Genomic DNA, 26535 nt, shown 5'->3' on the forward strand with positions numbered 1-26535 from the left:
AAGAAAAACTGAAATATCATATGATCTTTAGTATTCACATGCTGTCCTTTTCCCTCTGATCGTCCTTGAGATGGTTCTACTCGTTCATTGGAGTCCAGCTGTTTTTAATTTAACTGACTGGACTTGATAAGGAAAGGCACACACCTGTCTATGTAAGACCACACAGTCCATCTTAGAGCACAGAGGTCTAAGGGACTGCCCAAGGATCTCAGAGACAGAATTGTGGCAAAGCACAGATCTGCCCCAGGTTACAAAAGAATTTCTGCTGCATTCAAGGTGCCTAAGAGCACAGTGACCTCCATAATTCTTAAATATAAGAAGTTTGGGACGACTACAACTCTTGCTTGACCTGGCCTTCCAGCCAAACTAAGCAATTGTTTGAGAATAGCTTTGGTGAGAAAGGTAAAGAAGAACCTCAAAATCACTATGGCTGAGCTCCACTATCACAACGGCCTTCCACCAATCAGGGCTTTAGGGCAGAGTGTGCCAACAGACTGCTTTTCTCAGTGCAAGACATACGAAAGCCTGCATAGTTTGCAAAAAAAAAAACATGAATGACTCCCATAATATTAGAAACAAAATTCTCTAGTCTAGTGAGATAAAGATTGAACTTTTTGGTGTTAATTCTAAGCGGTATGTGTGGAGAAAACCAGGCGCTGCTCATCTCCTGCCAAATACAATCCCAACAGTGACACATGGTGGTGGCAGCATCATGATATGGAGACCTGGTCTGGAACAAAGGTTTATCTTCCAACAAGACAATAACCCTAAGCGCACAGATAAAATAACAAAGCAGAGGCTTCAGAACAAACAAATGCGTATTTGTTGTGCGTCAAAAAAAAAAAAAGTTTTTAGTACATTTTGTGTCTGTATTTTATCTGTTTATTTCCCGGGTCTGTATGGCATTTGTTTTTCTTTTGTGAAAGAATAAAAATAATAGACAAAGAGGCAAAACACTGGTTTCCTTAGCATCACGAGAAAAAAATAAATAAACGAGACCTGTTTTATTTGTATACCAATTCCATTGAGGTCAGTGGTCTGCAAATGTGAAGAATACAATAGGCCATTATCAATATTATGTGACAGCCTGTGAATCAACAGCACGGAGGTGTTCTGGTAACACCCTCATGGCCCTTCAAGCTCATTAGCATACATTTTAAAAGTTGATTTTTAGAAGGAAGGTGGCCATAGAAAACAAATATAAGAAGATAACCACAGTCACGGTGCCTCTCTTGGTGGCTACTAACTGTTCTCTGAATATCCACTACACCTTTATAGGCAACTTCATAAAAAAATGCAAGGTATAAATGATTTTTTTAAAAAAATGCAAGGTATGTTGGATGTTATTGAGAGTGATAAATCTGGTGTAAATTGAATCATAACCCAATACACACAGCGCTATAGCGATGAGGATTTCTGGTGCATTAGGTACAACATTATTTGTGAAGAAAACAGACGGAAAGTCCTGCAAGAACCATTGTAACAATTAATAAGATTTCTTCAACATTAACCCTTGCATGGAGCAGCATCAATTCTGTTTTTAAACTGCTGAAGCAACAAAACCCAGAAAGGGTTAAAGAAAACAAATGAGTTATGACCTGCAGAGTATGTAAATCAACAAATTAAGATGGCTCTGCAGATTCTTGGAGTGCACAGCACTGGTAATGAGCCGACTACATCTGCAGAGCGGGTCACAGTTCATGGAGTATCTCCCCTCGCATGTTCTACTCAACAGTGAAATCACTTGGCGCATTCCCAATGAGAAGTTTATTATGTACCAGTAATAATCAGAGCTGCCTCCTCAACCTCCTTACCATGAAAAGATACATATATATTATTATTATTATTATTATTATATATTTAGAGGGGTTTTCCATGAAATTGACTTGTACATCAACCTAACCCACCAAATATTGGGTCCAGCCAACCATTTACTGTGTATGGAGTCCTTACGACATCTGCTTCCGAGGGAAATAATTATTGGGTATGATTTGATCTGCCCAATCCTTTTTCCTTTAGGTAGATGAGCTGGAGCCTCAGAGCGGCATTGCCTACTCTTCCATTCACAACACATGAGGCATTTGACCAGGCTAAGTATGCAGGTTTACAGAGGAGATGGGCAAAACATGGTTTTTTACTTTTTTATTATTTTTGAAACTTTGTTTTTACTAGTTTTTAAACCCTGTAGGGTACATGAACCCTGGATGGTCTGATCGTCCCTACCATATACTGCAATACTACTGTACTGCAGTATATTGCATTTCTGCACAGTATACATTACAATGAGCCACTGGCTCATTGTAACGAATCTGCAGAAACCACGCAGCCTCATGTCTGACGAAGACCCGAGGCTATCATAGTAAACGATCACGGCCCCCGATGACGTTCGGGGGAGCGACGAAAGGATCCAAGATTGCCCACGCACCGCTGTCTGCATCGGAAGAGTTTATAGCGGGTTATTAGTGGGGGGGGGGGGGGAGTTTGCTGCAGTATGCAACAAACCTCACCTCTGTATAAAGAGGGCTCAGCCTGTGAGCCCTCTTTCTACACCCCCTGCACCTCTGCGCCGTAAAGCTACTGCACAGAGCTCCAAGGGGTTAAATATACTCAAGATAACAAAATAACACATTCTCTAATTCACTGTTATTAACAAAAATACAGCATTTCACAGATATAATTATAACCTGTCTCTGCCAGTCCTGGTCTGTTGGTTGCTCCTGGATACGACTGTAAATCTTCTAACTATAGTCGGGTTCTTTTCATGAATAGCTTCTGTTGCCTCCTGTCCCTCCCCACTGCATTATAAGACCAGCTCAGACACAGGCACTTGCTGCTGCCCAGCAGTTGTGTGCAGAGACTTACTCTACAAGCTACAGGAAAGATAAGGTCTTTATCCAGAGTAGGGAGGTGTATAGCAGAGCCGATTCTGTGTGTTATAAGTGAGTTAGCAGAGCGGAGTGTATCATTGTGTTTTATATGGATCTTATCATCTCTCATCTCTCTTTTTCCATGTGTCAGATACAAGTAAAATGTTCAAAAGGTAAATGAAAGTGTAGATAAACCTGGACCCTGATAATCTAACCACATTGTCACCACACAGCATCTCACAGCACTAGAGGGATCATGAAGTGTCTTCTTAGAAAGTCCTCGCCCACACTCTGGAATCTTACACTGACCATCACTGAGTTATAGGAGCTAAAACAGCTATAAGACTGAGTAAAATTGTTAAGTAAAAATGATCTTTATTGTGTAAATATCAATAGGGGATTAAAATTTGAAAACTTTCTTTCATGGGCAAAACCCTTAGGCCCCTTCCACACTAGCGTTGCATTTCACGTCAGGGTGCAATGCGTGAAAAAACTGACGTTTTTGCCTGCGTTTTTGTTCCATTTTTCCTTGGAGTCATTACGTTTTTGCGTTTTTCACGTGCGTGTCGTTCGCGTTTTTTTGCGTTTTCGGTGCGTTTTTCACGCACGTTTTTTTAAGTCAATGGGACTTTTTCAAAGGTACCATGGTTCGGGAATAAAATGCTTTATTTAATTGAAAAAGAATGTCTTCTGATAAGTTAGCAGATGTATGCAAACATCTACAATCTTTTCTTCACTGTTCCGCGCGCGTATATTATCTCCCGACAAGTTAGCAGATGTGAAGAACAGTGAAGAATAGAATAAAAACAGTGAACACAGGATCATTTAAGTGAAAAACACAGTGAAGAACACAGTGAAGAATAGATTACAGATGTTCGGCACATCTGCTTACTTGTCGGGAGATACGCGCGGAACGGTGCGCCCAAAATAGCATGTGAAGAACAATATATATGTGTGTGAAGAAGACATTGCAGATGTATGGAAACATCTGCAATGTGTTCTTTACACACATATATATTGTTCTTCACATGCTATTTTGTTCGCACCGTTCCGAACAACGGTGGAGCATGCTGCGATTTTGACGCGCGTCAAAACAAACGCAAGCACGCGCGTGAAAAACAACGCAAATGAGGAAAGACCCATTGGAAACAATGGGACAGAGTGCAATGCAAGTTCTGCGCGTCAAAAGCACGCGCAGAACTTGCGCGTGAAAAACGCTAGTGTGGAAGGGGTCTTAAATCCATGATAACCATGGGTATAATTTGACATGTTATAGTAAACTCAAATGAAGAAGAGGAGTTGCCTAACCCCCATCTAGCGGGTGGCCACACATGACTGCTGATCTGGATTTAGGCAAAAAACCTTGAGCAAACAGTGACAGCTATTTCCCATAGACATGTATGGAGCGTGGGACACAAGCACACCCACCTCTCCAGTATGGGTCAGGGGAGCCCCATCCTGTGGGTACAGGGGGTAAGACCCAAGTTTTTCAGATATTTATTACATACTGTACAGTCAATGACATTTTATATTTTAAACCAATTGTATGATTTTTGGGGGATTTTAATTAGACAGGTAAAGACTCCAAGTCACATGGCCAGTTTTATTACAGAGGAACATAAGGAACAAGAGGACTTCTCTCTATATCCCATATACATTGCACTACACAGTATAAATTGCCTCCAGTTCACCCCAGAGAGAATGATTGGTACTCACTAAACAAGTGACGTCATGCACACATCTGGGCGGTGAAGAGGTGACATCATATACAGACCAGGGGGTTGTGCTGTGACGTCATACACACCCAGTGACATCATGCTGCAGAGTAAAGGTTCCTCACCTGGACCGGGGGATGTCCATGGCGCTGGAGAAGAGCCCCTGCAGCGGGTCCTGGCAGGACGCCCTGGTGAGGGCAGCGGGCAGGATGCCATAGGTGAAGGAGTTGAGGCGCCCCCTGCTGACAGTGGCCACAGCTGTGATGGGCACGCTATTAAAGGCGTCCTCCGCCTCTGCCAGCTCCAGTCCTGAGCCGTGCACGTCCTCCTCCTCATCCTCCCGGAGTACTCCCGCCGAGCACACAAGTTGTGGGGAGGCCCAGCTGGCTCTAGGGGTGGCAGGTAGTGGGGTACCCGGCCACTGCACCCCGTCCTCCGCTGCACCTGCCTCCTGCACTGCCCTGTACTCCTGCAGGGGGCGCCCGTCCAGAGAAATGTTGGTGAGGAAGGAGAGGGCAGCCTGCCTCCTGCGGGGGTCCATGAGCTGCTGCTGCCTCCTAATGTGCTCCAGGCTGTGGGCACCTGGGGACTGCATGGCACCTCCTAGCATGAGCCCATTACTGCAGTTGGCAGTGGCCATGGCGCATGTGTGGGCAGCGCGGAGTGTAGCAGCATGTGAGCGGTGCACCGGGACACGGGCGGGAGGGCGGCTGCGCTGGGAGCGGGGCGGGATCTCTGTCACAGGATCCTTCCTCCCGTGTAGTGTGCTGCAAGGGGCTGCCACTTCCTTCAAGGGCTGCTCCGTCCTCCTTATCAGCATGGGCATAGTGCAGGCTAATGGCAGCAATGTCACTGCACAGCCTGTCATATCCTGCACAATATCATGTACACTATATAGATACATGAGCTGCACCTCACACAGAGGTAGTAACATGCACCAGGGACACCTGCTCATAGATACATGGCCTCCTTCCTTCTAAAATCAACTTTTAAAATTATTATTATTATGAGCCAGAAGGGCTCTGGGGGGTGTTACCAAATCCCCTCCATGCCCTAGCTTCCACAAGCTGTTAGGCTGCATTCACACACATGTATGGGGGACGAAGTACATGTATGGCGGTACGGTGCAGTACACGTGCGGCACCGTACTACTCTGTTGCCCGTAGAAAGATAGGACATGTCTTATCTTTCTACATAATATGGCGCTGTGCGCTATATCTTCCTATGGAGAGTGGCGGGGGTGAGCAGCGCTCATCCCCTGCTCCTCTCCACAGCGCCGATGTATGCCCGCCGTACTACGGTATGGCGGGCATACATCGTCTGAATGTAGCCTTAGGCTGTAGATGCTACCTCAGAGCTTCCTCCCGTCTTTCTGCCTGCTGTAATGTCACACAGTGGGAGGGGGAAAGCAGAAGTCAAAGAGCAAGTCTGAAGAAAGATAGGAACATAGTTCCCGATGATCAGGTTGTTCAAGAAGTTCTGAAGCAAATGGAAATAGTAAGATAAGGCGATAGTGCAGCAGAGAAGACTGTGCAGTGGCTAAAGGGGTTGGCTACTTTATCTCATGTTTTTTGTAATGTGTGTAAGTGGGGGACAGTATATTAGGTAATTTACCAATATACATCTATTAATAGTACTGCACTGCTTTCTGTCTTTTACCTCATCAGCCAGACATTCCTGTCCATAAAATGGCCGCTTTATGGCCAGGAATGTCCAGCTCATGAGGTAAAAGACAGGAGGCTTCACTTTACATATCAAGACACTGATGCAGAACTTCTAATAGATGTATACTGGTCAATTACCTAATATCCTGCCCCCCCCCCCCCCCCATATTCTGAAATAAAAGAGGTGGGTGGAGGTGGACGTTGTCTTTTTAGCAGAAACAAAGTGCAGATTTGTGGGTGAAGACCGTCTGCTTGTATGAGGTTTTCCTTGGAGAGAGATTTCTCCAATGACGTTCGGTGAGGTTGGTGTGCCAGGGTTTCAAGTTGGATTGTCTAGAAGTAAGAAATAAAAGGGTGTTTTTTTTTCTTCTCCAGAAAGTTACTATAATTCAATTGATAAATTACCACCACAGATGGAAAACACCAAAAAGTGAAACTCACTCCACTAAAAAAAAAAGTCCTAAACCAGCAACCTTCATGGAAAAATGAAAAAAGTTACAGGTTTTAGAACTTGACCGGAAAAAAAAAGAGTAAAAGGTGGCAAAGTAAGGGTTAAACTATAAGCAGGCCATGTGACAGATGTGCATGACATCTCAGGCCTGTGAGGTAGAAGTTAGCACTCACTCAAGTGATGCCACTGCTTTAACCCCTTCGCGACTGAGGGTCATTGGTGCTAGAATGTCCAGGGCAATTTTTGCAGCTCTGCTATGCGCTTCTTCTATAGGATAGTTTTATTAATTACATATTTTCTTTCTTTTTTCTTTTTTTTTTTTTAATAGAAATAGCCAATAAATTACTACAAATGTGAAAAATAAGCTTTTTTGTCATTTGTCAAGTACTAGAACGGAATAGACTTATGCCAAAATATGTTATAACTATGTACATCCCATCACCCTTTCCCCAAGTTACAAATGCAGAGGGTGCATGTACTTCTACAATTCTGCAAACTGTAGCGAAGTCTTTTCTATAGCTCCTTCTATATTCTGCCTTCAGCTGATAGATTGGAGGGGGCACATTTCAAATGCCTATATCTCCTGAGCCCTGGAACCTAGAAACACAATTTGGTTATCATGTTAAACATCTCCCCTTTAATATGCTATGAGGATTGTGTATGGATATGTAACGGCCTGTCAGGTAGTTACATTGGGAACTATATCCGCTTCCATGGCCCTCCAGATGTAGGTGAGCATGGCCAGCTAATTCTGCAGTCTGTGTATTTCAATAGAAAGTTGCCTTTAAGAACATGTCCTTTGACCTCAACATAATATATTCATTCCTTCATTCATTCCATCTTCTGTCTATATTTGGTATTGCACCTGCATAACATCTGCATGGGTAGGAAATGTTTAGATTCTGACCAATAGGATGTCATGTTTAATAATTGTTAATTCCATATTGTAAGAAGGTCCCTGGTTGGATAATGGAAATTGCTCCCTCCCAAGGGAGGTTCATAAAATCACTTGTGGCTAGAAAGTTCTAGAGAGTTCTTTCTAATATGGAGTGATGAGCAGATGTGTCTGAGACCTGCTGTCCAGACACACTGCCTGCAGATACCAGCCCTGCTCCTTACAGAGCCTTCATAGAAATTCTAACCGCTCCAGTATGAAGCTACCAGAACCAGGGTCGGTGGTAGTGGACCCACTGAACCACCGCGAGTCAGCCAACACCTGGGAGTGGAGTCTAAGTGGCACCCGGTATTAACCACCAGGTCGCTCCACAGGAGCATCTTTGCCCGCGTTGGTGACCAAGGCCAGGTACAGAATCGGCAAGCAGAATCTGAGTCGTGGTCAGGCAGAAGGTCAGGACAGGCAGCAAAGGATCGAAGTCGAGGACATAGCATAAGGTCAAGGCAGGCGGCAGAGAATCGAGGTCAGGAACGTAGCAGAAGGTCACAACGGATGATACACAAGAATCGCAATGGGAAGCTTTCTCTATGGCTATGAGGCACAAAGATCTAGCAGGGGTCACAGGAAGTGGCCGACAATTTAACAGGTCGGTGCCCAGCCCAATTAGCAGCTAAAGAGAGCTAAAAGTGATAAAACATGCCTAATGGGCAGAACATATTACACATACAGGCGGTCGCCATCTTAAGGACAACTGACTTACAAACGACGCCTATTTACAGACCGACCCCTCTGCCCACAGTGACCTTTGGTGAAACTCTATGGATGCTTTATTTTAGTCCCAGGCTGCAATGATCAGCTGTAAGGTGTCTGTAATGAAGCCTTTTTGACTTCCCATAATAGCACAAATTTTTGAAAATCCAACTGTCACAGGGACAGAAAAAAAATGTCTTGAGTTACAATCACAAAATATACAAGTTCCGACTTACATACAAATTCAACTTAAGTACACACCTAAGGAACCTATCTTGTATGTAACCTGGGCTCTGCTTGTATAGGCCACACTCTAAAATATGTTAGAGACAAACTACATATTATGTGTTATTCTGCTTACCTCCTAAATAAAATATATTCCATATTTTATTCCCAAGGACCCAGCACCACCTTCACAGCAATGGGTTAACCTTCTATCGGACAGAACAACTTCCAGAAATACGGTTTATATATTTTTATTACATCTTAATTTGATATGAAACTTGCATGTTATCCATAGTTTTTATACAGATATACTGTATTTCCCCCACTGTCATTTCTACAATAATCTGAATCAATGCATGATTATAGGATGGAAACTATGGGGGGAATTTATTGTGCGCCCGCATATGATTAAGGCCCAACCTGGAGTAGCTTTGTGTGAAAACCTTAACTAAAGTTTGCAGGTTTTTAAAAAGTACACGGGTATGGGACAGTCCCCTCTACGCCCACATGGCATGAAGTAGCGCAGTCGCAAGAATTTGCGTTAATTTCTGTGCTTTTACGACAGAAAACTGGTGTAGACGCGCAGATAAAACTCCCCCTAAATGAGTATAAGGGTAACTAGGTAAGGGAGGCCAAAAATCAAGTGGCTAGCAGAGAAATCATAGTATCATAGTATATAAGGCTGGAAGGAGACGCAAGTCCATCAAGTCCAACCTTCAAGAATTAAATAAATGTTTTATCCCCATAACCCGTGATATTTTTTCTCTCCAGAAAGTCGTCCAGTTCTCTCTTGAACCTGTACATAGAGTCGGCCATAACAACCTCCTGCGGCAGAGAGTTCCATAGTCTCACTGCTCTTACAGTAAAGAACCTTTGTCTATGGCAGGGGTCCCCAAACTTTTTACATAGGGGGCCGATCACTGTCCCTCTCAGACCGTTGGAGGGCCGGACTGAAGTTTAAAAATAAAAAAAATAAGAAATTACAGCGCTAGCGGTACATCCGACTGCATCCGTAATACACTGGGCCCCCCTCAATTAATTATTTAATATACTGCACCCCTTTGTGAACTATTTTATTTATTGGCCCAGTTAATGAATTAATTGGGTCAATTAATTATTAAATATGCTGCCCCCCCATTAATTACTAGACTGCCCCTCATAATTATTTCCTATGCTGCCCCCCCACCATTAAAGGAAACCTACCACTTGAAGTGGGAGGTATAAGAAGGACATACCGAGCACCAGATCAGGGTGAGCTGGCGCCGTAGCTTATTTTTGTTAGTGTTTTAAACCGCTGTATCGCAGTTTAAAACACTTTTTAAACTTTATGGCCGAAGCTGCTTCGGCGCAGGGAGGTACGTGCTCGGCGCTTACCATGCGCGCGGCTCTCCTTCACTTCCTAAGTAGCCGCGCGCATGGTAAGCGCCAAGCGCGTAGCTCCCTGCGCCGAAGCAGCTTCGGCCATAAAGTTTAAAAAGTGTTTTAAACTGCGATACAGCGGTTTAAAACACTAACAAAAATAGGCTCCTGAGCTGGTGCTCGGTATGTCCTTCTTATACCTGCCACTTCAAGTTTCCTATGGTGCCCCTCATAATTAATTATTTCCTATGCTGCCCCTCATAATTAATTATTTCCTATGCTGCCCCTCATAATTTATTATTTCCTATCCTGCTCCTCATAATTAATTATTTCCTATCCTGCTCCTCATAATTATTCCCTATGCTGCCCCTCCATTATTATTTTCTATAATGGCCCCATAATCCATAATTTCATATATTAGGGCACAATGTTTCTACTGCGGTTTTTAAAAAATAATAAAAACCCTGTACTTACCTGTGGCTCCTGCGTCTTCTTTCTTGTGGCTGCTGCCGGCCAGGAAGCGGTGCGCGGTGCGCGGTGATGACGTAATCACGCGGCCGCGCATCCAGGTTCAAGGAGCGATGTGCGCTGGGGTTGTCTTCCGGCCACATCGCTCCACCTGCAATAATAGTGCTCGAGCGCCCGTTTCCGGCCGCATCGAGCACTATTCAGTGACGGGCAGGAGCTTCCTGTCCGGATGGACGGAGGCCCCTGCCCGACTGCCGAACTGGATACGGCCTGACTGCCGTACTGGAGCGCCAGCCCGGGGGCCCCCAAATAACAAATCCGGATCCCGGGGCTCGGCGCTGGATGGGACGGGGGCCGGATAGAAACGGTCCGCGGGCCGCAAGTGGCCCGCGGGCCGTAGTTTGGGGACCCCTGGTCTATGGTGATGGTAGAATCGCCTCTCCTCTAGGCGTAGAGGATGCCCCTTTGTCCTGGTCACAGGCCTAGGTATAAAAAGATCTTTGGAGAGATCCTTGTACTGTCCGTTCAGGTATTTGTACATTGTAATGAGGTCTCCCCTCAGCCGTCTTTTTTCTAAACTGAATAATCCCAAATTTTTTAATCTGTCAGTGTATTCTAGTCCCCCCATTCCCCTAATAATCCTGGTTGCTCTCCACTGCACCCGTTCCAGCTCTACTATATCCTTTTTATACACTGGTGCCCAAAACTGTACACAATATTCCATGTGTGGTCTGACCAGGGATTTGTATAAGGGCAAAACTATGTCTTTATCATGAGAATCTATTCCTCTCTTGATACATCCCATAATTTTATTTGCTTTAGCAGCAGCCGCCTGGCTCTGGTCACTAAAATTAAGTTTACCATCCACCAATACGCCCAAGTCCTTTTCAGCTTCAGTTTTACTAAGTAATTGACCGTTTAGAACATAATTATACTTTTTGTTTCCATGGCCCAAGTGCATAACTTTACATTTATCTACATTAAACCTCATCAACCATTTCTCTGCCCATCCCTCAAGCTTCCACAAATCCTTCTGTAATGCTAAACTATCGACCTCAGTATTTATTACTTTACACAGCTTAGTATCATCTGCAAATATTGAAACTTGACTGTGTAAACCCACTACAAGGTCATTAATAAAAATATTAAAAAGAAGTGGCCCCAATACTGACCCCTGTGGCACTCCACTGGTAACATCAACCCAATCTGAGAATGTGCCATTAATGACCACCCTCTGTTTTCTATCACTAAGCCAATTACTTACCCAAATACACAGATTTTCTCCTATTCCCAGCAGTCTCATTTTATATGCCAACCTTTTATGTGGCACGGTGTCAAATGCCTTTGAAAAGTCCAAATATACAACATCCACAGCGTCCCCCAGATCCAGTCTTGAACTTACCTCCTCGTAGAAACCAATGAGATTAGTCTGACAGGACCGATCTCTCATAAACCCATGCTGACGCTGGGTTATAAGGTTGTGCACAGTGAGATACTCCAGGATAGCATCTCTAATAAACCCCTCAAATATTTTCCCCACCACAGCAGTTAGACTTACGGGTCTGTAGTTTCCAGGATCACTATTTGATCCTTTTTTGTATATTGGTACCACATTTGCTATGCGCCATTCCTGTGGAACATAACCAGTCCTCAGTGAATCTTCAAATATTAAAAATAACGGTTTGTCTATCACCGTACATAATTCATGCAGAACCCGGGGGTGTATGCCATCTGGCCCAGGTGATTTATCTATCTTAGTGGTTGCAAGGCGGCGCCGTACCTCTTCCTGGGTTAAACTGTTGACATTATAAAAAGAATTTACATTATTCCTCTTTGTGTCTTCCACCAGGGGATTTTCCTGGGTAAAGACAGTTGAGAAGGCGAAACTGACATATCTGCATCTTACTATGGGCGATGAGGACTGTATCGCTCTTCGATTTCAGGTCTTGCTGTCTTTGGGTGTAACAGCAGGCCTCAAAAATTGTCATCAAAGGGGAAGATATAGAAGACATTAAGTGAGAGCGACAGTTCCTTCATCTGTCATCCTAGTGCAATTCTGCCAAAGCTTCAGTCATCTTATCCATGACAGATACAATTTATTATACAAACTAATCTGTTTCATACCAGAGAGGACAAATCATAAAGTGTTTTCCTTACTATAGCCTCCTGCTTTGTCATACAGCACTACACCTATTTCATTATGAAGTACATGACCAATGGCAGCTTTAAGTCACTGATTGATAGGCGCCGCAGCCTGAACATTCAGACTGTACAGTAAGTGACTGTGGCAGAATATAGACGATAACATTTTCTTAAGGTGAGAGGGGGGAAAAGGGAATTTTAGGCCTCTCTACACTGAAGAGACAACACCAAAAACATGAAAACCACACAATCCCAAATAGAAAAATATCTCATAGTTTATTGTTATTGTAAAAAGTAGCGTTTAAATGACATAGGCAAAGTAAGGGCAATAAACAAACGGGGTACAAATTATCGTGGTATAAATAAAATTAAAGAAAATTAGTTCCCAAATATTTATAAGTGCTGAGCAAAAGTGGCTCTCATAGGCCCACACATATCAAACATCAGCAAAAACGGTTAAACGTACCCTATAGTTGTCACCTCAATTTAAATACAGAGGACAAAAGGACAATTAAGTAGGTACTAGAATAAGTGGAAAATTGGAAACAATACCATCCAAAGGTCTCAATTAGCCAGATTTCTCGAGCAGCCACATAGTCCTCTCGCCCATGTTTTCTTTCATGACTATTGTCTGGATGGGGCAAGTGCTCAGGAGCTTTGCTTGGGGCGTAGGATGTTATACTCTATTGTCGCTACCTTAATGGTGCTCTTCTATGCTATTCTCTCTGGTGGTGCTGTCGTGGAGAGGGGGTAGTAATCGCTAATTACTCATCGGACTCCCTTCTTTTCCTGACACTCTTGTATTCTGCACGTGGTGTAGCTAAAAAAGAAAAAAGAGAGGTGGTGATCTTTTTATTCACTGGGTGTTATGTTGATTAATTAACCATAAAATTTGCAAGTCTTGTAAAGTCTCTCTGAAAATACACAGGGCAGGGGAGGAGTTGCTAGACTTTTAAAGCCTGGATTTCCGGTGATACCCCCTCTCTCCGGAGGTACCACCAGGTCGTTCCACAGGTGCGACTTTGTCCATGGTGGTGGCCAATGTGAAGTACAGAATCGTAAGGCAAATTCGTGGTCGGGGACATGCAGGAGGTCGAGACAAGATCAGAGCCGTAACGTAGCGGAAGGTCAGGACGGGCAGCACAGGAGTGAGGTCGAAGTCACAAAGGGAAATCAGGATAATCGCACAGGGCATCAGACAAGCCTTCTCTAATTTCTAATCTCTAACTTGAATTTTACAGAGCCGGGTACATGGGTGTGCCTGCGACCCAAGACGTATGTCGCAGGGGCACCCGTGACATTGGCATGGTATTCTTTCTGAATGTATAAATTCTTCTGAAAATACATTAATTTAGCCAAAAAAAAAAAGAAAATTTCGTGAGGTATCACCTCACTAAATTGCATAACAATTCCACTGCTGGGTATAGCCACCTTATGTCTGGTATGGGGTGATGGAGAACGGGGTACGAATTGGAGGTATTTGTACCATTGTAACAATTTTTTATGGAGAGTAACAAGGTTTAATGATAAGCCACTTACAAAATGTAACTGAGGGGCCGGATAGGCCACATTAGCATGTGAACATCCCCCTCTCAGTGATGTCCGGTTATGGACGCTTAGCACTAAAGTGTAATTAGGATTGGAACTTAAGAGATACAGGAGAACTACAGATAATAAAATATGGCAATATTTTTGTACCGTCCCCACAGTCACTGAAATAATGTGGGAAAAAAATTAAAAAGCTACATTTTTTTAGATGGAATTTTTTGATAATGGCAGGGAAATTTACACTCTTCCTTTTTATGTTTTTTTTTTTTTAATTTAGTTTTCTTTACAAAATTCTGTCCTCAACACTTTTGATGGTAGGTTATTCTACAATTTTTCTGAGAAAAAAACATAATGTGAAAATCAATCACTGGGTGAATGCACTAGAAAACTGTCATGTCCCTTCCTGAGGAAGAGCTGATAAAAGAACATCTCTTAGAATTGCCTCGGAGATGAAGGTGGAGTCTACATTTTAAATAGACCAGATAGATCAGATGAGACAGTACAGGTGATATAATCTAACAGATGTAGCCAAAATACTTGCCCCCACAGGTAGGTTATGAGATTCATTCTGGAATTCCCTCTTACAAGTGAAATCCTTCCCATTTACCTATAGAAAAAATATCATCTAAAGTCATGTGAAAATAAGAAGAGTCATATTTTGCCAGAGATTAGTCAAGTTTAATGGTTGCAGGGGCAGTGTCACAGTCTTAGAAACATGTTAATTTTTCCGCTGGACAGTAAAGTTTTTACCCACAGCAACAGACCCCTGCATCCCTGCTAGTATAATAGCTAATTACAATTACAGCACATAGAGGCTAGAAATCATTGAGATGTGTCACAATGTGCTCCACAGACAGTCACATGCCACGAGAGTGACCTTACGTAATTATAGTGGAAGCATGCTATAGACAGAGGTGCTAGCCAAGTATACCCACCCCGCAAAAAAAGATGCCGGCTCTCCCACTCAGCTGTAGGATAAAAGGTGATACATATACCGTGCATTGGGTGTGTTATCATTCTACATGTGTCATCACTTGTAACATTTACTATATCATGTACGATAATGATAACAGTGTTTTAATAGCAGATGTTTAATATTTTACTACAAAGAAATATCGTTTTCCACAATTGTAAACCATATTTGGAGTAATCAGTGTTACCAGTATTACTCTACATTTCTAAACAACTGAAGTGAAATGTAACTTCCAGGAGCTGCCCTCCCACGCTGTCGGCATAGGCCTTGGATTTCAGCAGATGGCCCATATACTATGTTTGGAAAGCACAAGTGCAAATATTTAGTGGAAGGCTTCAAGGACCAATTTATAAAGCTGTGTGCATGTAGCTAATACCAAGCAGAATACTTATTATTTATCAGTTATCACTATTTATTATCCACTATAAAGTGCACTCACATCACTCAGTTCTCTTATGGCGCTTACAATCAAATTTTGGTATTGGAAGCACAAACACTGTAACAGCAATAAAAATAAAAAATAAAAGCTGAAGCAACTCTACAAATAACCTTAACAATAAAGATGTACTAGTAACGTGCCATCAAGGATGTTTGAAGAGGATTCACAATCTGTCTCCATGACAGCCCAGAGTCTAGGTGAGACACCAGAGCCTGTCATTTCTGGAGATGTGTTACAGTGGGTCACCAGCAAAATCGGCATATACAGGCAGTTCCCGGGTTACATACAAGATAGGGTCTGTAGGTTTGTTCTTAAATTGAATTTGTAGGTAAGTCGGAACTGTATACTTTATCATTGTAACCTCCAGCCAAATTATTTTGGTCTCTGTGACAATTGGATTTTTAAAATGTTGGATTGTCATAAGAACCAGGATTAACAATAATGCTTCATTGTAGACACCAGTGATAACTGTTATAGCTGATTATTGTAGCCTAGAACTAAAGTATAGTAAATTGCCAACATCCAGAGGTCCGTTTGTAACTAGGGGTCGTATGTAATACAGCTGTATTTCAGTACATGGTAGGAATGAACAGACCCCTAGGGTTAAAGTACACTAGGGGCTCTGAACATACAGTAAAAAAATATACTGCTATAAAGATACTGTGTCCCAAAAGTAAAAAAATATTAAAATCAAGATATAAAAAAATGTCCACTTTTATTACATTATTTCAACTAATTGAATAAAAAGTGATCAAATGGTTTGTACAATCCCCAAAATGGTAGCAGAGAAAACATCAGCTCATCCCACAAAAAATGACACCATACACAGCTCACTACACCAAAGTATGAAAAATGTATTACATCAGAATATCATAAAAGAGAAAACATTTTTCTTTGTACTAAAAAAAACCCAAACAATTAAAACCTAATAAAATCTACATGGATTTGCACTGAACAGTTGTAGCATGGAATAAGTAGTAGACCAGCAGTGAAACAGTTACATAAGCACTGTTGTGTGAGCACTAAGGGTTAACAGTTTCTTTTAGCATTTTATGCCTTTGTTTTGATAAAAAAAAATTGCTGTAAAATTATGAAAATAAGCCGATAGCTGTTTATTGAACCTTTTCTTTCTTTTGTAAAGAAGAGTTAAAAGAAGAGAGGATCCTGCCTGCATGTATGTATGTGTGTGCGCTTGGTTTACAATCCTTGACCCTGGTAGTAGATTTACTTTAAGTATATTTTTAGCATGTTAGAAACTGGACTACCAAGGGCAATCCACAAATACAGGAAACATGATAATTGCACTTAGATGTTGTCAAATTTTAACTATGGACGTCTGAGCAGGGCAAGGCAAAACAAAGAAATTGTTATACTTACATACCCAGTCTGCATCATACACAAAGCCACTTGAACCAGGGAAGACGTAACTCTTGAGGCAGTGATAATGGAGAAAAATGTCAGGGGGTAGTAGATCCATTTTAATGCAACAAGCCCTGCATTCTTGTAACAATAATAATAATTCCTTTATTTATATAGCGCACACAGATTACGCAGCGCTGCACAGAGCTTGTCAGATCAGTCCCTGTCCCCAATGGGGCTCACAATCTAATCAACCTACCAGTATGTTTTGGAGTGTGGGAGGAAACCGGAGGACCTGGAGGAAACCCACGCAAACACGGAGAGAACATACAAACTATTTGCAGATATTGACCCTGGAACTTGAACCCAGGTCCCCAGCGCTGCAAGGCTTTAACGCTAGCCACTAAGCCACCGTGCTGTCCTGTTCTTGTAATGTGTAATGTCCTTGTAGCACAGGTGTAGAGTGGTCTTAGTGCTGAGACCTACCTGGGTCGTCACAGTGACCCTTTCCCCCGGTAATGCTTCCACATCTGTCAGGGACGTAAGGATCCCCTTGCATCTGATACTGGAGGAGGCCTGGATAATGTGGCTAGCCCAGGGACACATGTGAACGACAGATAATTCCAACTTATTGTTCTTTTTTCCAATACGGGAACTCAGCACAGTATCTTTTCTGGTAGTAGGCTTGGGTACAGCTGGAGGATGACAGAAAACAAGAAGAAAAAGATGTACATTTTATCAATTCCACAAAAAGTGAGTCATGGCTGGAAGAAGAAGGGGTCTGGCCTAAATGAAAATACCTAAGAAGAAACTCCAACCAGACATCACATGTAAGTCAGTGGATTTAATTTTAGCCTTTGTGGATTATTGGTATCTACCTCTGTAATATTACCTTCTGTAGATGTATTCTTTCCTTATTCAGCCTGGCATGATTTATTCATAAGAATAAATGCATAAAAGGGAATATCCCAGATGAGCCAATAGGTACAACCTTGGGCACACCTGCCATTAGTTGAGAATCTCACCTCAGGCAGTGCACCTCCTGCTGGTCGAGGGGGGGGGGGGGATCGTGCTCGGCACATCTACCCACCCCCAGGCCGGCACATGAACCCTCCCGCTGGCCGCCACATCCTCCCGTCCGCCAGCACTTCTACCTACCCGGCGTCCGCCACATCCACCTTCCCACCTGCACCCACCCGCCGGCACACACCCCTGCACGCCGCAACAGTATGGAGCAGTTCCCCCACTCCCTATAGTGTAAATTTGCTGTATGTATGTGCAGTGTGTATATATTCTGTATATACTGTTTGTATATGTGTATTTGATGTTTGTATACTCAGTATGTGTGTATATATGCTGTATGTTTATGCAGTATTGGTCAGTGATATATAAGCCCTGAAATAATAGCAAATTTTGGCTTTATACTAGATGGCGGTACACTTTATGCATTTTATGCTGCATGGCGGCACGCTGTATGCATTTTATACTACATGGTGGTATGCTGTATGCGTTTTATACTACATGGCGGCATGCTGTATGTATTTTATACTACATAGCGGTATGCTGTATGCATTATATACTACATGGCGGTATGCTGTATGGATTTTACACTACCTGGCAGCACGCTCTATGTATTATATACTAGATGGCGGCATGCTCTATGTATTATATACTACATGGCGGTACGCTTCATGTATTATATACAACATGGCGGCACGCCATGCATTTTATACTACATGGCGGCACACTGTATGCATTTTATACTACATGGTGGCACGCTGTATACATTTTATACTACATGGCGGCACACTTTATCTATTTTGCATTGCTTTATTTTCACACCAAACCAATATGATGGATCTGGTCCTCACTCTCCCTGATATATTACATATATGAAAGGGGGGGGGGCATCTCTATATGGTTCTCCTTAGGCAGCAGAAAGGCTTGATTAGCCCCTGGGTACAACCAGGTGGCACACCCCAACAATCATCAATGATATGAAGATGTATCACTAAAGTACACATAATATATAGTGATATAATGTAGGATCATCATAGAAGATACAAAGTAGATAAATATAACAACTTATATACCACATGTTGTATGTATCACCAGACAAATCTGAACATGGAATACATAACCATCTAAACCAGTGGTTCTCAACCTTTCTAATGCTGTGACCCCGCAATACAGTTTCTCATGCTGTGGTGGCCCCAATCCATGCAACTCGCAGTAAAAACACAGTAAAATTGCGGCTCCGATGGCTTTAGGCGACCCCCGGTTTTGGTCGTTCGACCCCCGCTGGGGTCCCGACCCACAGGTTGAGAACCACTGATCTAAACTAAGACGGCTGCAGTTATATTGTGCCTATTAAAGCTAAACAAAGAGGCAATTGCTCCATGATTGCAGACAAGAGGATCATAGAGAACAGGGCAGTACACTACCTGGCATATGGCACAATTTTGGGGGAATCCTGAGCCAGTTATTCTGGTTGAATTTGCAACGTTGCCAATACTGCATTACTCTGATTATAGTAATATATTGGTGCGGTGTTACAAAGTGTTTGAGAAGTAGATTGACGTCATATAGAGCTCGCCTGCTGCACGGATGTGCTGATGTGCTTATACTATGTCTTTCCTGTATTCCATGGAGCAGCTGTTCTATGTATACAAATGTAACCTACACATACGCTAATAATGATATAGTAATATATTAATGTATTTACAAGCTAAAATCTTATTTAAACCTTACACAATAACAATTTTTAAGATACAAATATTGCAAATATCCATCAGGGTTTGATGTTTCCTCAAATCTTGGCAAACAATATCCTCATGAAAACACAGTGCAGAGGAACCGGTCTGTGCCTCCACCTGCTGGACACACTGATCATAACAACCGTTAGTGCTATATACACGAATGTATTGTGAATCACAGCTTAAGTTTACACCTGTGCTCAGGATGGTCCATTACATTCTGCAAAAACATTCTATTGGGAATTGTGTATTTCTGTATATACATATATATACATCTATTTTCTCTGTTATCAGTGGCGATACATGGGTGCACGTCGACAATGATAGATTAGGGTTTAATAGGTTAATAGGAACCTACCATCATATCTGCCGTAATAGGTAGATTTCTGATGGTTTCCTTTACCACCATTTTGCACCCAACACAGCCCTTTTTTCCAACTTTTATATGCGGCACTTTAAGTGTTTAGAATTTTGGAATACATCCAGGTAATTTTCAGATTGTACTTTGTATTAGTTAAAACATGTGTCTTGGGTTTATTTAACCCCTTAACGACCAGACCCTTATTTATTTTTGCATTTTCATTTTTCACTCCCCATGTTCAAAAATTCATAACTTTATTTTTCCATGTAAAGAGCTGTATAAGGGCTTGTTTCCTTACAGTATGGCAGTATATGGGGATTTCACACATAATGTATTACAATGTGCAAATCACACATTGTAATACATAGTGGAAAAAGACAGTGTCTCGGCTCTTTGTGTGATCAGAGGCTGTCATAGCCATGGATCGCCTCTCCACAATGACATCACGGGGAGCAAAAATCAGCCAAGATGGCGGTGCCCACACGCATGCGGCAATTGATGGGTGAACACCCACGATCGGTGTTAGCACTGATCATGGGTGTCACCAAGCAGAGCAGTTCTGCATTGTCACCTTGTACAGATTTAAAAATGTGAAAATTTGGGGGAATGTGGACATGCGAGTGCTTATTTTTGCAGGATGTGATGCACCTTATAGAGACTTCATTTTTGGGCATCTAGATTATTGATGAGATTTTATTAACTTTTTCAGCATGGAGAATAAAGAAATAAACAATACCACTTTTGGATTTCTGATTCCGTAGATACCGTAGTTTTTTTTTTTTAAATTGCCCAAATTTACTGGATAAAACCTTACGGGAGAAATCTTTTGATTTAGAAAAAGCATAAGGAGAATAAGAAAATATTTGGCAGCAATTTAGTTTGCTAAATCTAATTTTTATTTCCAAGGGAAGGGGTGTTGAAGAGGGAAGAGGAGAGGGAATATCGAGATGCTGAGCCTCCCCCACAGAAAAAAATAGCGTTCTGAGTCAACGCAGACATGTACTTACAAAAAGTGTATAGCACTTCCCTTATTTGTAGAAATAAGTGGTTTATTTTAGGGTGAAAAACCAAGTACAATACATTGCTAGCACATTTAGGAAAAAATGTTCTAGTTTGATTATTGTGCAAATTAAAAATGGCAATTTTGGGGAGGATGTTCTACATTATTTTCATAACTATTTTGGCAAGGTATATACTTTGAATGGGTGGATCTAGGAGATAAGATACTTTCTAGACTCAACATAAGTAGGATTATTAGAGGACAACAGTAGAAAAATAAGCTTAACACGACCAGTGCGGATTAAGTGTCCCATGGGCTCTGAGCTGTTCACACAACTAGGGCCCCCCTACGTCCAAACTAAAAGGTGCCCGGATGTTAGGACCTAAGTACCACTCTTTATCCTTTATCTTGTAGATTTTTTTCTCCAACTTTTTAGTAATTTGCATTAAATATTAATTGGTGCCACTGGGAAGTACCACAGATAAGCTCAAAAGGAACTCAGTAACCAGAAAATAAAATAAGTTATGGACTTTGGAGCCATCAACCACAGCGATGCCCCAAAGAGTAGCCATCATATTGAATGTAGATGACATAACCAACCCAATTTTCTCAGGCATACAAAGGGCTTTGTACCAAGTTGGGAAAATAATAGCAGCTCATTGGATAAGGGGGGGGGGGGGGGAAGGGGTCTTTTTTGTTGCTGTATCGTGGATAGTACGTTGCTCTCTTGCATATCTTGTTGTACAGATGATTCGTCCTTTTACTGTGGACACCTTATTGAAGTAATGTACTTGTTTGTTATTTGTTCTTATATGAAAACTTAAAAAAAAAAAAAGAAGAAATCTATGATACAGTGATCATGCAGTAGTTGGACCAAAGCCTATGCGTTTCGAGCATATGCCTGCTAATATGCTCGAAACGTGTAGGCTTTAGTCCAACTACTGCATGATGCTTTTTAACGAAGAAAAGTTTGATACTTTTTACAAGAGGATGTGCTGCAATTTCCCTTTACTCTATTCCTATTCGGTGATGACCACACCTGTAGTCCAGACAGATTCACTTGTGCACTCCCATGTGTGCCAAAACTTACGTTCATTCCATTCCACAAGCCAGTAACCAAAATCAGGACTCCAAACATATGGAAAGGTGAGCTGCAAGAGCTTTTTTTCTTTATTAATTTGCAGTTTCACTTAAACTAAGCATACAACCAAGAAAACAGAGGACGGACTTTGAGATAAGTCTACAGATGCCGTTTATTATTATAGCCTAATCAATAGCATCAAACATCTCAAATCGGTTTAGTTATGCAAACAAATTATATTTTTTGTACAAGAATATATTCTAGAACTTTCCAATATACTTTCCGTATTACTTTTTCACCGTTTTCTAGATCTTGGCTTGAAGTTATTCTAGAGGAAGTTTCAATGTTCACTTCCTGTGGATAGAAATCAGTCTGTGGCCATGTGATGTCACATAGATGTAGAATGCCAGCAAAGAGAGATCTAGGAAACTGGGGAATGGGTACAGAAAATATATTGGAAAATGCAAACAATAACATTCATTTTTCAGAAACTGGACACCCATTTAGATTTAAGCCTCACACCAAACAAAAAAAAACAAGATTGTATACTTGGTTACAAATGTCTCTTAAAGTTGTCTCTCAATTGAACATATTTAATTTCTGGACAACCATATGTGAATTGAAGTTTATTGCTGATCCATTGAAAACTGGGAATTGGTTTACAAATTTTCTAAATGTTATCCCAAACATAAGAAGAAAATTACGAGATCAAGCAGATAATCAAGTCCTTTGACTTCTATTGTGTTCTTTTATAAAACACAGGCACATAAGATCCACCATCACCCTTGGGTGCCCAAGCAGTAGGCATACATTTCTACCCAGTCTGTGTCACAGCAGTGTTTCAATACACTAATAGAGGAAGAGCCCGACGAGAGGTTCAGGAAGGCGCTTGGTGCAAACAGCAGACGTAGAGATCCAATGGATAAAGGAATCTCTTTTATTATTGTTAAAAATATTTATCTCATAAAATGAGCATATGCATAACGTATTAAAAATACAGTGCGACGCGTTTCAGCTCTGGACTAGAGCTTTCATCATGCCAGTGCGACGCGTTTCAGCTCTGGACTAGAGCTTTCATCATGCCTGATGAAAGCTCTAGTCCAGAGCTGAAACGCGTCGCACTGTATTTTTAATACGTTATGCATATGCTCATTTTATGAGATAAATATTTTTAACAATAATAAAAGAGATTCCTTTATCCATTGGATCTCTACGTCTGCTGTTTGCACCAAGCGCCTTCCTGAACCTCTCGTCGGGCTCTTCCTCCATTCCACATCGTTCCAGGATCCTGGTCCTTGGCAAACGTGGTCTCCCAGGAGTGGCAGCTGCTGGTAGCTATTTCATTACATGCCTATACCATCTTCATCAAGGTGAGAGTCTTCACTTACTCTTCTACATTAATTGACCATTACGATATCACACGATAGCTACGCCTCTCTTCCTTTGTCTCTACCTCCTATCATTCTTTCTGGGACCTGGAGCCTTGCCCCCAGAGTCCCTCGATCCCAGGCTTCCACTGCATTCAATACACTAATAAGCTTCCATCGTCATGAGTTAAAGGCATTTGTCAGCAAATCTTTTTAAATATTGTATCTTTGACTTTTGGTGATTTGAATTCTAATATTCCCTGACATTTTCTAGAATTTAAAAATAATAACTGTAATATTGCAATATTCAATCAGAAAGCATTAAAACTGGAACAGGCCACCAAAGTATTTAATTTACTAGGGTCACGGTGCATCCAGCAGCCTATACTAGTTCAAGCATGTACCAAAACCTGCATTTTCAAGTGAATTATTGGCTAATTTGCTCCCCGAACATTACAGAACACGTTATAGAGCATGAATATATATATATTTGACCTGCGACAGATTAGTTACAGACAGAAACCTGCAGGCTTCCAGCTAAACAATTGCTTTCCCTTTGTGCACTTACTGTACATGACTAACTCTGGTTATCCCCGCTGTCTCTAGTATTCTGCATTATGCATGGGGATTCCCAATGACAATGAAAAAAAAAGCACACATGTAGAACAAGAAAATACAATTTTATTAATTACAATTTATTTCTATTATAGTCCTGTGTATTTTTTCCAGTGCAAAGCACCCTATACTCATCATAAAGGTGCTAAAATACAAAGAACACATTTATAAAAGTAAAAATATACATATTAAATATTTCAGCTTGCGTTTAATCTAGCATTAATAAACCGTACATTATTCATACAATCAAGTATAGTGCTTAGCAAGCTTTACATATGAATCCTACAGAGCCCACTAAGTGCAGTGTATACAGTCTGCATCTTTAAAGGGGTTTTCCCCCAAGCAACAATGTGGCAATGACCTGATTCACTTGTAAGGGACGGAGAGCTGTACTCCATTATATCCATCTAGTGGATAGAGTGATGGATACACGAGTACTGTTGCTCCATGTACTTGGGAGGCCATGCTCCCACGACTGAGAACGGTCCTTGTGTTGGGCCGTGCAGCTATTTGACCCCCTTCTTCAATCTAGTGGTGAGCAGATTTATAACGTTTACAGCTGCATTGGCATTTAGGTCTCAATATAATTTAAATATATACATCCTTGCCTGTGCTTACTATGAACTAAAATGCAACTATAAAATTGCTTGAATATAAACATTTATAACAAAATTACCACACACTGAAAGAAGGAGCAATGTGCCTTAAATTTTCTGTTCTTTGCCTTTTGTGGAAAACATTGCATTGTACGGCTGCCTTCTCCTTGGTCTCTGACAGGGGGACATCTGCTCTTTTATGTAACCTATAGGAGGAAAACTAAGCACAGTTAATCACAACGTTACAATCTTCCCAAGAGCTGCTCTTAGATGTTAAGATTTAGTGAGAACACTTGTGTCTTATATCTGTGGCCATCCTATAGCAGTATCACACTGCCATTGTTGGCCCATGAACCACGGACTGTGCAGAGTCCTGTGTCACAGACTGAAAATTCTGCTGGGAAGGGTACTCCGTACATCATAACCATATATGATGCAAGGAGTCCCTGTTTCTTCACTAAACAAACTGCAAACATGATTACAGTTATTAGCGCTGCTGTTTAGCGCTGCTTGTATCTTATATGACTTTGATGTAAGGAGACCTGTCCCCAGCAGCATTGTCAGTCCATAGTTTACAGAACAACAGCAGTGGTGGAAGTCTGCCATTAAACAGGTCAGCCACTTTAGAGCTAATATTAACCAATTTCTACTGAAGATGACTTAATTACACCTTTATCACAAATTTTGCACTTTAAAAGGTCTACAGTTCATTCACCTGTGACCGATGGCCCAATTGGTGGCTAGAGATGTAGGAGCATGTCCACTGCACCAGTTTACCTTTAATGGGGTTTTCCCACGTAAAGGATAGGGCCTAACTTGTTTAGATGGAAAACCCCTTTAAAGGGGGACCATTTCACTATTAAAAGCTTTAAAATGAATTCCAAGCCAATGGAAAAAGATACAATTTACTTAAATGCATAATTATCGCTACAAGATAGAACTGTCTGCCTCCTAGAAGGAAATAAGCAAGTGTCAATACTTGTTGCATTATTCTGCTCTTGTATATTAGCACTGCAGACAATCACACTGCAGGTTTGCAATACATAAGTTTCAGGACACAAAAGAGTTAAAATTCTGTGGAACAGATTGGGTTGGCTTCACCTTCTGAAAACGGTTTCCCCTCCCGAGTTACAAAATTTTCTCTAGGTGTCTGTTGGTTGAGTTGTATTATGTAAAAACTCACAAACTATGCTTAGACACATATCTGTGTAGGAAGAGATCTATGGAGGCACATGTGCTAAAGTGATAGTGATAAGACAATTTAATCTGCATTGCTGCTTCAATGACCCGCAGTGAACTTCTCCCATGTGTCTCGAGCCATGGCAAGTCACTGCCATTCACTGATATGGTAAGTAGGAGAACTTTCCATACATGATCAAAGTAGGAAACATAGATACATTCCCAATAAAAATCCCTTTAATATTCATTGAGAGAAGAAAACTTACCTCTTTCTTTGCAAGTTTGGGTAGAAGGAAATCCCACTTCCCAGAAGTTTTCCGGCGTACTAGGTGGGATATAGCGGAATCGATGCCTGGAGCAGGCTGACAATTTCTTAGCTCTTTCCTCTTCTGGAAGGTCTGCATAGTACTGAGAAAATTGTACAGGTAAAACATGTAGTGTATTATAATAAAGGCATTTTGGGCATTCAATTCATTCAATGGGGGCCCATTGCCACCCAAATCACCCACCAAATTTTATAATAACAGACTTCACTCATAAAATCCTTGTTCCTGTTCTCAATAAATATGTACACAAGAACAATTTTAGGACCTTTGAAAGTCCGCCAAAGGTCCTGAAACCGCAGATTGCCCAGGGAAGCAGGGCAGTCTTAATCGGTTGTATGACAGATGGTAATAGACTGGTGATAGACTGTCCTAATTAGCTTGCTCGTTACCACTAAGGGA

General features: G+C 41.6%; 2 protein-coding genes across 6 annotated transcripts in view; both read right to left on the reverse strand.

Moving 5' to 3' along the window:
* Nucleotides 1-5363, reverse strand: part of CABLES1 (Cdk5 and Abl enzyme substrate 1) — a 63411-nt gene extending 58048 nt beyond the window's left edge. The window contains exon 1 of the mRNA XM_072152076.1: nt 4708-5363. Within this exon, the coding sequence (XP_072008177.1) occupies nt 4708-5222 (515 nt within the window). The 5' untranslated portion in view covers nt 5223-5363. The remainder of the gene's footprint in view (nt 1-4707) is intronic.
* Nucleotides 5364-24081: 18718 nt separating this feature from the next.
* RBBP8 (RB binding protein 8, endonuclease) overlaps nt 24082-26535 on the reverse strand; it is a 39122-nt gene continuing 36668 nt past the window's right edge. For 4 of the 5 annotated variants that reach the window (XM_072152081.1, XM_072152080.1, XM_072152078.1 and 1 more), the window contains exons 18-19: nt 26077-26218; nt 24082-24837 (exon numbers count right to left, since the gene is read on the reverse strand). In XM_072152081.1, the coding sequence (XP_072008182.1) occupies nt 24740-24837; nt 26077-26218 (240 nt within the window). In that variant the 3' untranslated portion in view covers nt 24082-24739. Of the gene's footprint in view, nt 24852-26076; nt 26219-26535 lie in introns of all 5 variants that reach the window. The other variant, XM_072152082.1, reaches the window with a different exon arrangement.

Source organism: Engystomops pustulosus, chromosome 5 (genome assembly GCF_040894005.1).
Source record: "Engystomops pustulosus chromosome 5, aEngPut4.maternal, whole genome shotgun sequence".
Classification (NCBI taxonomy): domain Eukaryota; kingdom Metazoa; phylum Chordata; class Amphibia; order Anura; family Leptodactylidae; genus Engystomops; species Engystomops pustulosus.